The sequence below is a fragment of the Podarcis pityusensis genome, assembly GCF_964106645.2.
Source record: "Podarcis pityusensis genome assembly, chromosome: 7".
Lineage (NCBI taxonomy): Eukaryota > Metazoa > Chordata > Lepidosauria > Squamata > Lacertidae > Podarcis > Podarcis pityusensis.
The window spans coordinates 79,601,041-79,615,105 of NC_138031.1; the positions used below are offsets into that span (position 1 = coordinate 79,601,041).

Here is a 14,065-nt window from a genome sequence, read left to right on the forward strand (position 1 = left end):
TTCGGGATGTGAACGGAGCTCCGGAACAGATCCCGTTCACATCCTGAGGTACCACTGTAGATTGATAATGTGCTGGAGAGGAGGGGAAATGACAAGTAGACAATCAGAAGGGATAGGATACAGGACAGAAGGGAGGAAAGGCCTCCGTTGGGTTTCATGATAGATGGTCAGAGAGATCCCCTATTCAGGGAACCATGGGTCTCATGAAGAATTATTTTATTTCACTTACAGTGAAGGAAGCAAGGGTTGAAACCACACGAGCAGCAGGCCCATCCACTGTCACAACTCTCCACCCGCTAGCTACAATTCTAATGCCAAAATGTTAAGAAGGCTGGAACCATTTCAAATTCAAACAGAATTCATTATCAAATGAAAGCAACTCTATTTAAAAACAAAAACCCAACACTTTGGTGTCCTAAATTTCATCATTATTTCCATGCAAAAGAACAAAAGCTAAGATTCTTCATTGCGCTATATGATATTTCCATCACTCTGAGATGGACCAAATGACATATGTAATAATTTCACTACTTAAAAAGAGGAAAGGTCTGGTAGCTTAAGACAGTTCAAATAAGCAACTAAAAGAATGGATGACTCTCTAAAATACGCTTTATTTCCTGATCCCGTCCTCCCATTATCAATCCATGTGGGATTCATACAAGATATACACATAAGACTATAACATAAATAACCTTTCCCATGTAAATGGGGAAAAATCCAGTTTACATACATACATCCAATTTATCACATTTTAACTTTAATTCTACCCTCTTTCACAATGGATTTTCTCTGAAATTTGTTTGATACTGTTAACTATTGACTCAAACGCCATTCTCTCAATCAAAAAAAGGCTTTGCAACTTCTTACATGCTTAATTAAGGTGGTTTTCAGTTTGGAAGCACCTATGTACAAACATGAATATTGTCAAAAGCAGGCTAGCACCTGACCTTCTCTGATGTGCAGCTGCCCCAACACCATTGTAGAACTGGCCGTTTTAAGAACTTGCCTTTCAGGTTTTTCATAGTTTTACAAATGGTAGCTGCTAATCAGGGGAGTACCCAGCGGGGACAATTTTATACCAAAAACAATGTTCAAGACTGAAATCCTTTCTGTTGAATGTGAGAATCCTAAAATAATTTTCCATTCATTTTTATCTTCCTTTTTAGACCGTTGAAAACTGTGTGTGCATTTTAAGGAACCTCTCATACAGACTCGCTGCAGAAACATCTCAGGGACAGCAAATGGGGACCGATGAACTAGATGGCTTGCTTTGTGGCGATGCCAATGGAAAAGACGCAGAAAGTTCGGGATGCTGGGGCAAGAAGAAGAAGAAAAAGAAATCTCAAGATCAGGTACTGAAAATGACATACGGCAGCAAACAATTAGTGATTGTGCTAATGCGCTCAGCCCAGAACCGAACTGTGCAGTGAATAAAGACAAGAATAACTGGGGAAATCGTTCTGATCCAGTGTCATTGTTTAATATTGGTGCTACTATAATTTCTGTCCATTTAGGACAGAGGGGGCAACAGAAAGTAGAATAACAGTAGATACAGTGCTGGAAATAGGCAGAGCCCAGTGACCTGATGGAGATATGGCGGGTCACAACAGGAGTTGTGTACCTGTGTGTGTGTGTCAGCCTGTGTGTGTGTGTGTGTGTGTGTGCATGCATGTTAGAGTGCACAAATGTGTGTGGTGTAGTCAAACCCAGTTTTGGCAACAACAACTGCTGATATACGCCCTAAAGCCAAAAAAAAGAGTTAGCCAGCTGTGATTTAGGGAATATTTCATTTAGCATTACATTACTTGAAACAGCGTTAAGACTAAGCACCCCAGATGAAAAGATCTTTAAGATTTCAGGAACAATTAAATTAACCTCTGGATATTTTCTAGCACATAGCTCCATTATGCATTGAGCAGTTTGCTTTCAAATGCCAAATAAGGGAGAAAAACTTTTAAAGAAAGATCTCAGGCTTATGCTTGTTTCCTCATGAAGGCAAAAATCCACATGGATTTTTAATAGTGTATAATCCACATGGATAATTAAATTTATTCTGAACAAAACTTGTCCAAATAGCCTCAAAAATAAGAGCATATGGTATGGTATTGCAGTACAGCTCTTCTATTTGCTACAGTCTAACATAAGTTTCTAGATCTATTTTCTAACTGAATGAATAGTTGCTTCCATAATTGATGTTGAAATTATTTCTCTGTATGGCAGATTGACTGTTTCTCATACTGTTAACCTGATTGAAATTAGGAAGACCATCCATACGCAATTACTTCTCTCAAGAAGAAAAATAGGTTGAGGCTAGAGCTCCTGATCTTGCCGGGAGTTGCCAACTCGCTTTCAGCTTACCTCAGCTTCTGATTTGCCTCTTGCAATAAATCTGAAGTTTAGAAAATTCCATTTTTTTCCTTTTATGCAATTGAAAATCAGAATCCACAAACGTATGGGACCAAAATCTATGAAAAGGTAAACAGAAATCCCCAAGAAAGCTGAACTGATGCTCACATAGCTATACTTGTGTATGCAGATATTATAGACATACATACATACATACATACATATAAATACAACTTGATCCAGTTATCAAACACTATAGAAGTCTAAAAACCAGAACAATAAGCAAGTATTTACAGCTGACTGAAAAGCAACCAAACAAAATTCTACATGCAGTAAACAAACACCTGTAATTCCACCCTCAGCTGGAATTCAGTTATTTTCAGCTAAATCGATTGTGTTGCTAGAACCCCAGTGACACTGAAGCAGACATAGTTTAATTCATTTTAGTGGGACATGTATTCCTGCTCTATTTCCTTTTTATGCTAAAAATGTTAAGACTTTAATTTTATTTTGTCGCTTTATTCAGTTTACATTTACTAGCGCAACAGAGTACTTTCCATGTTTTCAGTTTATTCACTGTGGTTTACAGAAATTGTGCTTTCCTGACACAAAGATGCTCTGGCACGCTGACTCTTCAGATGTATTTTTTTTTAACTTGTGAAGGTTCTTTAAGGATACTTAATAAAAAAATAAAATGAAAAGGGCTTAGAGGCCCAAGCATGTTGCGCAGCATGCACTAAAACAAATGGTTCAGAAAACTTTGCTTGACCCATAATTTGTGAGTCACTGACACATTTGCCTGTAATAGCTCCTAAAGAAACATTAGGGCATGCTGTGCTGATTCCTTTAGGGAAATGATTCAGGGCTAATTTGCGCATGGGATTCTGTACATACTCTCTTGAATCTGTATGAGGTAAAAAAAAAAAACCCACATAGGTAGTCCCTCAGCTAATTTAGACATTATCTGTGTTCCATAAAGACACATAATACTAGTGTGTTTTAATGAAGCCAACTGACACCTTTTTAACCATCATTTTTGGTAGTTTCGCATTTTGCAAATATTGGTGCCCCACAGAAGTCTCCTGAATTGGGAAGCCCCGTAGTGGTTCCTCAGGAAACCTAGATTGGAGTTACCACCTCCTCACTCTTAACAGTTTGATTTTCTCTTGGAATCTTCCTTATGGCATCCTCATTTGTATCTTAAGGTTTAATTCTCAAGTAGAAAGGGTTCAGTCTGTTTTCCTTAGGAAGTTACTGGAGTTACCTCCTTGTGTGGAAAAGGCGGCTATTTATCCAATGGTAACTATTTTTACAGGGATGCGGGTGGCGCTGTGGGTTAAACCACAGAGCCTAGGACTTGCTGATCAGAAGGTTGGCGGTTCGAATCCCCGTGACGGGGTGAGCTCCCGTTGCTCAGTCCCTGCTCCTGCCAACCTAGCAGTTCAAAAGCACGTCAAAGTGCAAGTAGATAAATAGGTACCGCTCTGGCGGGAAGGTAAACGGCGTTTCGTGCGCTGCTCTGGTTCGCCAGAAGCAGCTTAGTCATGTTGGCCACATGACCCGGAAGCTGTACGCCGGCTCCCTCGGCCAATAAAGCTAGATGAGCACTGCAACCCCAGAGTTGGTCACGACTGGACCTAATGGTCAGGGGTCCCTTTACCCCTTTATCTTTTAACTATATTTGCATTTCTTAGCATCTCATGGTAGTTCTCTCTCCCTGTTGATCTCAGACTCTTTAGTTAGTCATTGATTGAGAGAGATGGAGAAGATTTTACTCTAGGCTTTTTTCTCAAGGTTTTGAATGATTGTGGGTTAAAGAAGGCCCAGCTTATTGTGGTCCAGAGGTTAGTAAATTTGGATTTCTGCTATCTAAGAAGTAAAGCCAATAAATCTTGTTCTCCATTACTATTTAATATCCCTATAAACTGTGGAATCACCACAGTTGTGGTATCTATAGACATTAACCATTTCAAAGTATAAGAGGGCATTTTCTCTTGCTCGCTTTAATGTGCTGCCTTCAGCATTGTTAAATGACTGATTTAATAAGATCCTGGTTAATAAACGGATGTGTCTGGAGCAGAAGCAATAAAATCTATTCAACATGTCCTTCTGCACTATAGTAAGTTTAGAGGGAGGTTAATTCTCCCTCTACTAATGGATTTTCCTGGAAGATCTCCTGCAAACTTACTAGTGATGTACTTAAGGGATGTTTCCTCCTATGTCACTGAGGGGATTGCCAGGTGTTCGTTTTCTTAATATCAGTGCAGATCAGAAGATTATTATTTTTTGCTGGCTTCTAGAGAGGAAAAGAACATAGAACTATTTGTACTTGTTTTATCTGCTGCAATATTTTAACTGTTGTAACATAGACTTTATTCTGTGCTGAATTTTATCAGTCTGCGAAAGTAATATACTACTGCTACTGTTTGGTTATACAGTATTATTTTAATTCTCAGTATTTTATGCATCTTTGACATAGTGTTCTAATCTACTCAGAAGTCCCATTGCGTTCGGTGTGGCTTACTCCCAGGTACAGCCTGATAATATTTTTTTTCTGAAGACAGAATCATTCTGACATTTTCCTATTGGATATCGTAATTCCTCTGTAATATACTTCTGATTATACTCTGAGGCAACTTTTTCCTAGTTCTGTAATCATTCTCTGTCAGAGCTGGGTAAAAGCCTCTGCAGAGCTCTTCTTGTCCATCAGTCTGAAGGGTTTAATATCCTTTTCTTAGAATAAGGTGTGCATGGAACTGTGCATATAATTTTAAATTTATGTTCACTGGACTGTTATACAGCATGAAGATAAATTACACTATCTTCAGACTTTAGATTAGTATAGCGATAGAAACCCCCAAATCTCTTAGATTGATGTTTAATATTTCTAATAATGTGACTTGGGTTTTTCTCGGGGTTTCTTAACCATGGTAATATTTCTCAACTTCAGATTCACTCCTGCACTAAAACCTCCCATGTATGATTATAATCCAGCCGGCGAAGTAGGATCAGAAATTACTATGTGCAGAAACTGTGACCATGGCTCCTATAATCTCCTTGATTCCTGTTGGCTATGGCAGCTGTATTACTGGTTTAATCACAATACAATATCAAATATCACAGAACTGCTGGTTAAAAATGTTACAGAGCGACATAGATTTCATTCTAAACCATTTTTCTAATGCAGCGTCTTAACTCTGTAGCCAATGAAAGACAATTCTCTGGATTTGATCCAGAGAAAGACGAGTGCCACTCTGCATGCCATTAACTGCCATCTGTTCACCAAGAGGAGTCCTTTGCACATGCCCGGGGGTCTTTGGGGTAGAAGCAATTATTTTGTAATGGCAATCTATTTTCAGAATGTTTATAACAATAATGGTTAAATGGTTGACATTCCAAGAAGTCCGCAAAAGAGTCCGTCGCAGTTTATTTGTGAAATAAATCAAGGATTTCTCTTATGCCTCTCACAATATGCACAATGCAAAGAATGCGTCAAAGGCCTAATTTTCACAAAACCACAGACGTAAACATTTCTGGACGTGAATAGTTCCTTTGATAGCTTGTCATACAAAAACAAGTTATCAGATTCCATTCTACCTATAGTCTGGTGGGTACAGTCCATGCTATAGCTTTGTTGTTGTTTAGTCATTTAGTCGTGTCCGACTCTTCGTGACCCCATGGACCAGAGCACGCCAGGCACTCCTGTCTTCCACTGCCTCCTGCAGTTTGGTCAAACTCATGCTGGTAGCTTCGAGAACACTGTCCAACCATCTCGTCCTCTGTCGTCCCCTTCTCCTTGTGCCCTCCATCTTTCCCAACATCAGGGTCTTTTCCAGGGAGTCTTCTCTTCTCATGAGGTGGCCAAAGTATTGGAGCCTCAGCTTCATGATCTGTCCTTCCAGTGAGCACTCAGGGCTGATTTCCTTCAGAATGGATAGGTTTGATCTTCTTGCAGTCCATGGGACTCTCAAGAGTCTCCTCCAGCACCATAATTCAAAAGCATCAATTCTTTGGCGATCAGCCTTCTTTATGGTCCAGCTCTCACTTCCATACATCACTACTGGGAAAACCATAGCTTTAATTATACGGACCTTTGTTGGCAAGGTGATGTCTCTGCTTTTTAAGATGCTATAGCTTTACCACTAGGCTAAAAAAATCACACCATTCCTGGCATTGTTAGGGTGTCACTTCAACTCATCCCAATAATCATAGTTGACACTGAGAAGTCACCAAGGGTTATGTTTTCAGAGGATTTTGTAAGGATGAAGATCCCTCGGGATCTTGTTGATGTCATGGTCTTGATCCATGATACAAGAATCATAACCCAAAATCCTATGGATAAACTCGACAGTATTAAAATGGAATATTGTAATATGAAGGAAGTTATGCCAGAGTAAATTGTGCATTTTAACAACGTGCAGTGCAACTGCTATTATTTCTTCAATATTTGCCCTTGCCTATTCTATACATATGCTCTATCTATTAAGGAAACAGTTTTTGGACCTGTTGGTTTTCTCCAGGTTTATGGTTATCATTACTGTTAAATATAGACATAAGATGAATCAGATCCAAAATAGAATTTTCATTCTGGGTGACCCACCTGAAGTCACTGTGACCTTCTGTTTTATCTTCTGTCATCAATCATGAGCTACAACAGCAACATTTCACAACTGATAGACAGGTAAATCATGCTTGAGCGTGCTAGAGAGAGAGAGATGGTAAACCCTAATGCATTAAGATCCAAGTTGCATAGAAAAATTCTCTCACTGAGTAGGCTGAAACTCGCAGATTGGAAAGCAGTTAAAATGTGGTTTTAATATATGTCTGAGGAAATGAGTGAAACAGCTTATGGCATCTGTAGAATGTCCTGTTGGTTCTTTTTAATCTGCGGTTATTTAACAGCAGTCCAGTCTGTCTAGGAATATTAGTGTATACGTGTTCATTTGTGCTCTGCATATTACTCTGGCTTAATTTATCCATTCCATAGGATTAGAAATTCTGTATAACTAAAAAATGTACATAGATCTACACCAACACTAGCTGGCTTGTCTTAAGGCGCCCCTGTTTGCTTTCTGTTTTCTAGTTCCTAGGTCACAGCTGCTGCCTAGACCCAACTATTGTCACTATTTTGCCAACCATCCATATAGTTCCATATTATTACAGCTTATTGTGTTTATTTATGGTTTTCATCCTCTCCTGTAATTTCTTTTTCTGTCTGATAGATGCTCATGATGGAATTTCTCTTGCTGCAAAATCGTAGCAGCTTTCTGGGAAGAAATCTCAAATTGCCTTAACTTTTGCATGCCCTCTTCACTTTTTAAGGAAAGAATTGTATGTTGCAGAAGTGCTTCAAAAAATATCTCCTTTCTGGCATGTTAATGGAGAAGCTGGCTTCAGCATCATATCTGCAGTCTCTATTTCCCCCTTCCTCTTGTTATTTTTTATCCTATCAGTGTGAGAGGAAGGGTAATGCTAGATTCCTTTTCTTTTCTGTTTCCCTACTGTAGCAGCAGAAGCCCAACATCAAGCAATGTCATGTAAACTACTTTCATGAAAGGTCAACTAAGATGGAGGTGTCACTCATGCATGGTCTACCAGTATATAGAGATATGGATATTTGCTAAAGTCCTCATTATCCACTAATGTGTGTTTAATTTGCAAAGCGAGAGTGCATACTGTCAGCTTGCCAGCTGTACGCATTGCTGCACTTAGCAGAAAAACACTCCCAGCAGCCAGCCATAAATTCCTTTCTTTATTTTCTTCAGACAAGATTACATGCCGAATAAACAAAGCGACCCGTCTCTCATGACGCGTTGCTCTAACTACTTTCTCTTTTCCCTCTCCCTCGAGACCAACAGAGCCAATGGCTCAGCCCCTTCCATTTTCCCCTGTGACGTGGATCCCCTTCTCTCTGAAGCACCCCTTCCTCCCCAGACTCACTATCCTCTTCCCTGTCTTCTGAGGAGGACTCAGTACTGATCAGTGGGGATCGTTCCCTGTATCCTCTAATTCTTTCCCTCCCTCGCTGCCTGCAGTTCCCTGACACATACTCAGAATTGTCTTAACATTTAATTAATCAGCATTAAGTGATCTTGCATATGCACTTTGGTTTGCTTAAGAGCATAAGAAGGCTCCATCTAGTCAAGCATTCTTTGTAAGTTTCTCAGCTACCCACAGACCCTGGCTGAATCTAGACACATTAAAAAGAAAGAAAAAAACCTTACAGGAAAACGCATTCTAAAGCTCGTAATGGAAAATCACATTGAGGAGGGATCAAACTCTACAGCGTCATCTGGTGTCGCATGTTTATAATGCAGTTATAACGATATAGTCGCCTGAATGTAGCTGAGCAACCTATTATTATTTTATTTAATAGTACCCTAATACAAGATTTCTCCAAGCAGCTTACACGAAACACACACATTAAAACCATACCCTCTCTCCCCAAACACAAACATAGAATCATAGAATCATAGAGTTGGAAGAGACCACAAGGGCCATCGAGTCCAACCCCCTGCCAAGCAGGAAACACCATCAGAGCACTCCTGACATATGGTTGTCAAGCATCTGCTTAAAGACCTCCAAAGAAGGAGACTCCACCACACTCCTTGGCAGCAAATTCCACTGTCGAACAGCTCTTACTGTCAGGAAGTTCTTCCTAATGTTTAGGTGGAATCTTCTTCCTTGTAGTTTGCATCCATTGCTCCGTGTCCGCTTCTCTGGAGCAGCAGAAAACAACCTTTCTCCCTCCTCTATGTGACATCCTTTTATATATTTGAACACGGCTATCATATCACCCCTTAACCTCCTCTTCTCCAGGCTAAACATGCCCAGCTCCCTTAGCCGTTCCTCATAAGGCATCGTTTCCAGGCCTTTGACCATTTTGGTTGCCCTCCTCTGGACACGTTCCAGTTTGTCAGTGTCCTTCTTGAACTGTGGTGCCCAGAACTGGACACAGTACTCCAGGTGAGGTCTGACCAGAGCAGAATACAGTGGCACTATTACTTCCCTTGATCTAGATGCTATACTCCTATTGATGCAGCCCAGAATTGCATTGGCTTTTTTAGCTGCCGCGTCACACTGTTGGCTCATGTCAAGTTTGTGGTCAACCAAGACTCCTAGATCCTTTTCACATGTACTGCTCTCAAGCCAGGTGTCACCCATCTTGTATTTGTGCCTCTCATTTTTTTTGCCCAAGTGCAATACTTTACATTTCTCCCTGTTAAAATTCATCTTGTTTGTTTTGGCCCAGTTCTCTAATCTGTCAAGGTCGTTTTGAAGTGTGATCCTGTCCTAGCCACCCCTCCCAGTTTGGTGTCATCTGCAAATTTGATCAGGATGCCCTTGAGTCCATCATCCAAGTCGTTGATAAAGATGTTGAATAAGACCGGGCCCAAGACAGAACCCTGTGGCACCCCACTAGTCACTCTTCTACATACCAGAAACCTGCAGCAAAAATGATTACAGTGGTACCTCGGGATGCAAATAGGATCCATTCTGGAGCCCCGTTCGCATCCTGAATGGAACATAAGACGTGACGGCGCATCTGCGCGTGCACGGATCGTGTTTTGCAGCTTCCACGCATGATGCCATTTTGAGTGTCTGCACCTGCGCAAGCATTGAAACCCGGAAGTAACACACTCAGTTATTTCCGGGTTGCCGCGGAGCGCAACCCAAAAGCGCTCAACCTGAAGCACATTCAACCCGAGGTATGACTGTATCATAATCCGTTGAAAGCCTGGGGGAATAAAAACACCCAAAGGATGCTAATGTTGGGGCAGGGCAAGTGTTGCTAAAGAAAGCAATCTGTAGATGGGTATGGGCCACAACAGAAAAGGCCTTCTCTCTTGTCATCAGCCCCCAAACCTCTGTCAAGGGAGGATCTCGAAGAAGGGTCTCAGATGATCAACAAGAGTCTGAGTATGTTATGGTCAGACAAGGCATTCCGTTCAATAGATGGACCATGGACTGACTTCTGCCTACTCCCAAACTAAGGAATCTTTTCTGGGAAAGGGAGAACATGTAGAAGAAAATAGAGGTTCTGGGCTGCCCAGACTACAAGACTCCCCTCTTGGCCTTGCTGACGAGGTCCAAAGGAAAGCAGAGCAATACATTTGGCACCAGCTTCGCTGCAGGAGTTGCCGGAAAGAGGCGTACAAGCAACCAACCATCTTAGGGACTCCGCTCTGGATTTCTGTAGCGTTTATTCCTTAGCCTTTGCTTCTACTAAAGTCATCAGAGGTTTTCTTCTCCTAGATGGGCTGCCTTCCCAGGTTGACAAGCCCCCTCTGCCCCTCACTTCCCTCTACAGCATGTGCAGAAACCACCTTCTTGATCGTTGGACCCACTATTGGTCTCATCCACTCAATCCTCCGGAGCCTCTACTGACATGCAGTTCTTTGTTTCTGCCACCTATTGCCCCTATTGTAGTTTAATATATAAACCACGTAACGATTTCATGCATTATAATAGGAGCAAAAGCATGTTAAAAGTGTAACTCATACCAGACTCTGACAAATGTTAGCAGATACGGGTTACATACGCTTCAGGTTACATATGCTTCAGGTTACAGACTCCGCTAACCCAGAAATATTACCTCAGGTTAAGAACTTTGCTTCAGGATGAGAACAGAAATCATGCTCCGGCGGCGCGGCAGAAGCGGGAGGCCTCATTAGGTAAAGTGGTGCTTCAGGTTAAGAACAGTTTCAGTAAGAACGGACCTCCGGAACGAATTAAGTACTTAACCCGAGGTACCACTGTATTAGATTCTAGCTTACATACCCCTTTTATACAGAAAGTACATGTGAAAATGTGTAGCTGCTTCTCACACATTATATAGGCACACTCCCAAGTCCAGGATCAAGGCATCATACAACTAGTTCATGCTGCAAAGAACTTTGGACATCGTTCTCTAAGCGAGTATGATAAGCCACTTTCAGACAACTTATGGTCCACCAGTGCGGGTTAAATTTTGCAAAGTCAAGAGTGCATGCCTCAGGATAACATAAGGCTCAGGACACTTTTGAAAGTGAGGTGGGTTTCAGAAACGGTTTGTTTCTGAGAGTCTGTTGCTGAAAAGCAGGCGAGTCAAACATCCCTCTCAGTATGCCTGTAGTAGCTCTTTGCATCCTGGCCTAAATTTTTAAAGATTATCTTACCTAAGCTCAGGGAGAGAGAGGGTTTTTTAAAAATCACTTCTTGATTTCATAGTGAAAAGTGAGTTCCTCTTCTATAATTTTGCACCCTGGAGCAAGTTATTATGTGTGTTGGCCAATCTAAGTTGTCGTCGCCCCCCCCGCCCCTATATTTAGGATCAGAGCATGAACTGTATTGCATTGGGAATTTTTTGGCTTTAACATAGTAATGCGTTAAAGTAACACCACCACCCCAAAAAAGGGCTGAGCCTTCCATATGGAGAATACAGCAAATCCAGAAAGGAAATCAGAAAGATTTCTTCAGAATGAATCTAAAAGAAATAAAGAAGCAAAGGAACAGAAGTATGTGTATTTGTATTCCTCTGTCAGTCTATGAAACATTCTAAAGAGCACTTTTATTTTTCAAACAGCCTCTTGGATTCAAAGCAAATGATGGTTTTGTGAAGTTTTCTGCTGTGCCACCCTCCTGAGAGACTTGGCTTTTTTATATGCCGGATAACAACGAATTGAGCCATAGAAACACTACTTGAGCTTCAAGGATTTCACCCTTAACTTCTTTGAAAGGTTTTAGCCTGCTAGTGATGTTTTGAAGGCTAAATTTCCCTAATATTTACAGTGCGGGAGTCCTGGTGACACCATGAACTCTAACAGCTCTCTCTTCTCTTCCCTTGACTCTCTTCATAATTTTAATATTACAGCAGCCCATTTTACATGGCGCATTGATACTTTTGTTTTTGAACCTTGTTTAAACAGGGCACCATCAGCAGTTTAGATTTCTGTTGTGCGGATTAATATGCTGCCAGCCCAAAGAGGGCTGGAGACTGCTAACCCATTTCATGAAGGATTCAGGAATGCATAGCCCTTCCAGAGGTTTCCCTTCAGGGTTTTTTTTTTTTTTAATGAAACCTCTTACCTGTTACCTCCAGCTGCCAGCCTTGCATAGCAGACTTGGGTTGTTCCATTGTACACAGCTGGTGTATTTTATCTGCCCACGTTTCTGGCTAGTGAAATTAGGATAACCTCTGGTTATATAACTGAAAGTGAGCCTATAGTACAAAGCACGGTGGTAGTTGTATGATGTCCCATTAAATGCATCCCCATCCTTACATTAAAAGGTGATTTGCAGCTGTGTAATTTTTTTGGTGAGGGGTTATACAGTCGTACCTTGGTTGTCAAACACTTTGGAATTCAGACGTTTTGGCTCCTGAACACCGCAAACCTGGAAGTGATTGTTACAGTTTGTGAACTATTTTTGGAAACCGAGTGTCCGACGGGGCTTCTGCGGCTTCCGATTGGCTGCAGGTGCTTCCTGCAGCCAATCAGAAGCTGAGATTTGGTTTTTGAACATTTTGGAAGTCGAACGGACTTCCAGAACGGATTCCGTTCGACTTCCAAGGTACAACTGTTTGTTTTATGTCTTGAAAAGCATCCTAAAACCACATGGTGAAGGGCCAAATATAATCCTATAAATCAATAAATTAAATCAAATAATTTTCTGGGTGGATCACCGTCGATTGAGCTTCCATGTTTTCAGAGGATTTGGTTCACACATTCTGATGTGAGTCATCAAATGTTGAATTACTGTGATGCACAGCATGTGTATGAATCATCTTTGAGAAATGCAAATTGATTCTCAACGAGCCCATTATGCATAAAGGTATTTACATCTCCCAATATATTTCCTCCCCGTTGTGATCTACTCCTCCTCTTATTTTCCGTGCTGGGCTGGAGAAATGGGAACCACGACCTAGTTAAATTAAGAGAAAATAAGAGGTTGAGCAAACTTTGCTGCTTCTGTCACCTTTGCTTTCCCCAGTAGTTTCCTACGGATGTTAAAAAGTGTGTATAAAGCAGGCATCCATTCATTATTTACCACATTGGTATCTCCACTGTTTAGTCTAAGCATTGAATTTTATTGAAGGAACGATCATCATAATTAACAATTATATACAGTTTTAGAGGGTAAAAAGTGCTTCACATATATTATTATCTCAGTAATTCTTAGTGCATACAGGAGGCAGGTAAATCTACCCAGCATTCTAGATGGCAGCTGAAACTAAAGGATGGTGGTTTTCCTGACGCCATCTATTGAGTGCCCAGTTCTTAACCTGGGATTCAAGTCTCCTGGCCACTCTGCTACATTAGACATCCTTTCACTGCAGTCCTTATTTTTAATAGCTTCCATGCCCGATAATGTTTCACTTTACACCCTTTAGCAATACCATTCCTTTAGGACATTTTAATGGTTTTCTGTTGGACAGGGATGCACCTGTGCTAGCTGCATCACTTAGAATATACCCCAAAGAGCAGCATGAGAACTGCTTCTCTGTGATGCAGCCTCATGTCATTGTGGTGAGCATCCTTCTGGGCCAACAGCAATTTGGCGAAGATGAGAAAGTGCTCGTGTGGCCATTTGAGTCCATACCACAGGGAAGCAACTTCCTTACTCTTTGACTGCATATGAAGGAGAGCTCAAGGTCTGCTTTACCTGAAGAAGATTGTCAGATAATAATTCCAGTTACTTGTTGCCAATAAGATTTCTATTCATAGTTCTTCCGTGTAAC

General features: G+C 41.0%; 1 protein-coding gene across 6 annotated transcripts in view; it reads left to right on the top strand.

Annotated features, from left to right (window-relative positions):
- The window catches only part of LOC308481901 (catenin delta-2), a 221,982-nt gene that overhangs the window by 145,231 nt on the left and 62,686 nt on the right, over positions 1-14,065 (top strand). For all 6 annotated transcript variants that reach the window (XM_081014726.1, XM_081014729.1, XM_081014728.1 and 3 more), the window contains one exon: positions 1,167-1,352. In XM_081014726.1, coding sequence (XP_080870852.1) covers positions 1,167-1,352 — 186 coding nt within the window. The remainder of the gene's footprint in view (positions 1-1,166; positions 1,353-14,065) is intronic.